At 52.0% G+C, this 1,742-nt stretch overlaps 1 protein-coding gene across 2 annotated transcripts in view; it reads left to right on the top strand.

Moving 5' to 3' along the window:
* LOC103470780 (phosphatidylinositol 3-kinase regulatory subunit alpha-like) overlaps positions 1-1,742 on the top strand; it is a 33,838-nt gene that overhangs the window by 11,033 nt on the left and 21,063 nt on the right. For both annotated transcript variants that reach the window (XM_008419446.2, XM_008419447.2), the window contains 3 exons: positions 474-654; positions 729-854; positions 931-1,073. In XM_008419446.2, coding sequence (XP_008417668.1) covers positions 474-654; positions 729-854; positions 931-1,073 — 450 coding nt within the window. The remainder of the gene's footprint in view (positions 1-473; positions 655-728; positions 855-930; positions 1,074-1,742) is intronic.

Below are 1,742 nucleotides of genomic sequence, written 5' to 3'. Positions count from 1 at the left end.
TACCAAAAAATCTACAGACTTATTAAAAAAAGACAAATATAGTGACTTTTTGTAAATTCACTTTATGACAAAAAGCAACGAATAGAAAATGAGGCTGCAGTAGCCACTGTTCTACCCATAGAGGGCAGCACTGAGGTGGCTTTAGTTTCGCCCTGTTCAGTTCATCTGCCTAAAAACGACTCATGAAACCGAGAACTGCTTCCTGTTTCCTCCCCATCAGAACAAAATGTGCTGAAATATGAATAACCTTCAGTTATTTTAGATTCTAACCAACTTTCATAGATTCTGTCCAGATCATTTTAGAACCAAATAATTTCCCAGAAGTTGATAATAACTGATCCGAACTCGGTTTGATTTAATGAATCCAGGTTGTAGTTTAGATCCTGGAGTTTTCCTGAGCTGATCTCCGTCCTGAACGTTCGCGGTGGCGCCCCCTGCTGCGGGGACAGTAAACGCTCTGGTTCCGCCTGCAGGAAGGGAGGCAACAACAAGCTGATCAAGATCTTCCATCGGGACGGGAAGTACGGCTTCTCTGACCCGCTGACCTTCAGCTCGGTGGTGGAGCTCATCAACCACTACCGCCACGAGTCTCTGGCCCAGTACAACCCCAAGCTGGACGTCAAGCTGCTCTACCCGGTGTCCAAGCACCAGCAGGTAGGTGTCCCCGCCCGCCCCGCGACGCCGCGGCGCCGCGGCCCCTCTGATTGGCCGGCCGTGTCGCCCCCCAGGACCAGGTGGTGAAGGAGGACAGCGTGGAGGCCGTGGGCAAGAAGCTGCACGAGTACCACCTGCAGTACCAGGAGAAGAACCACGAGTACGACCGGCTGTACGAGGAGTACACCAGAACGTCGCAGGTACGGCCGGCGGGACGCCGCCGCTGAGCCGCCGCCGCCGCTGAGCGCAGTGTCTGACCCCCCTGCCCCCCCCCAGGAGATCCAGATGAAGCGCACCGCCATCGAGGCCTTCAACGAGACCATCAAGATCTTCGAGGAGCAGTGCCAGACGCAGGAGCGCTTCAGCAAGGAGTACATCGACAAGTTCCGCCGCGAGGGCAACGACAAGGAGATCCAGAGGTGGGCAGTTACCACGGCAACCACCTGCAGCGCGCGCACACACACACACTGGGGGCTGGGTTGCCATGGCTACAGAATCAGCTGGAAGAGCAGACCTGCTGATGAATTCAGTTTGAACGATTCGGTTCCAAACCTGTAGAACATCATATCCGTGTCCATCGTCTCCCAGACGTCGTCCTGCCGTGGTTTTCTGTCCACTGGTCTCTTTACGGGGGACGTTTCCGTCTCCGAAGCATTTTGTCCCAACGCCAGAGGGAAGTTAGTGCTGCATCTCTAACATGAAACCTGTTGTACCAAAATAAAAGCGTGTAAACGGCCGATACAGGAGCCACCTTCCTGTGTTGGTTTTTCAAAGTAAAATAGTTTCATAATAAGTGAGTTTCAAGCTTTGATGATGGTGGGTACATTTCACCGATATGATTTATGCTGTTTCAACATATTAAAGGAAAAAACATTGTCAAGATTTGGGGCTTTTATTTTGTCAGATAAAGTATAGAACTAGAATGAATAGATCCGTCCTTATGGACCCATTGTCTCTGACCTGCTAGGTTCTGACCCGGTTGGGTTCTGCTGGTTCTGACCCGGTTGGGTTCTGACCGGTTGGGTTCTGACCTGGTTGGTTCTGACCCGATTGGTTCTGACCGGTTGGGTTCTGCTGGTTCTGACCCG

This window comes from Poecilia reticulata, linkage group LG9, assembly GCF_000633615.1.
Source record: "Poecilia reticulata strain Guanapo linkage group LG9, Guppy_female_1.0+MT, whole genome shotgun sequence".
Lineage (NCBI taxonomy): Eukaryota > Metazoa > Chordata > Actinopteri > Cyprinodontiformes > Poeciliidae > Poecilia > Poecilia reticulata.
Note: the sequence above shows the minus strand (reverse complement) of the source record. Positions and strands in the feature narration are given on the sequence as shown.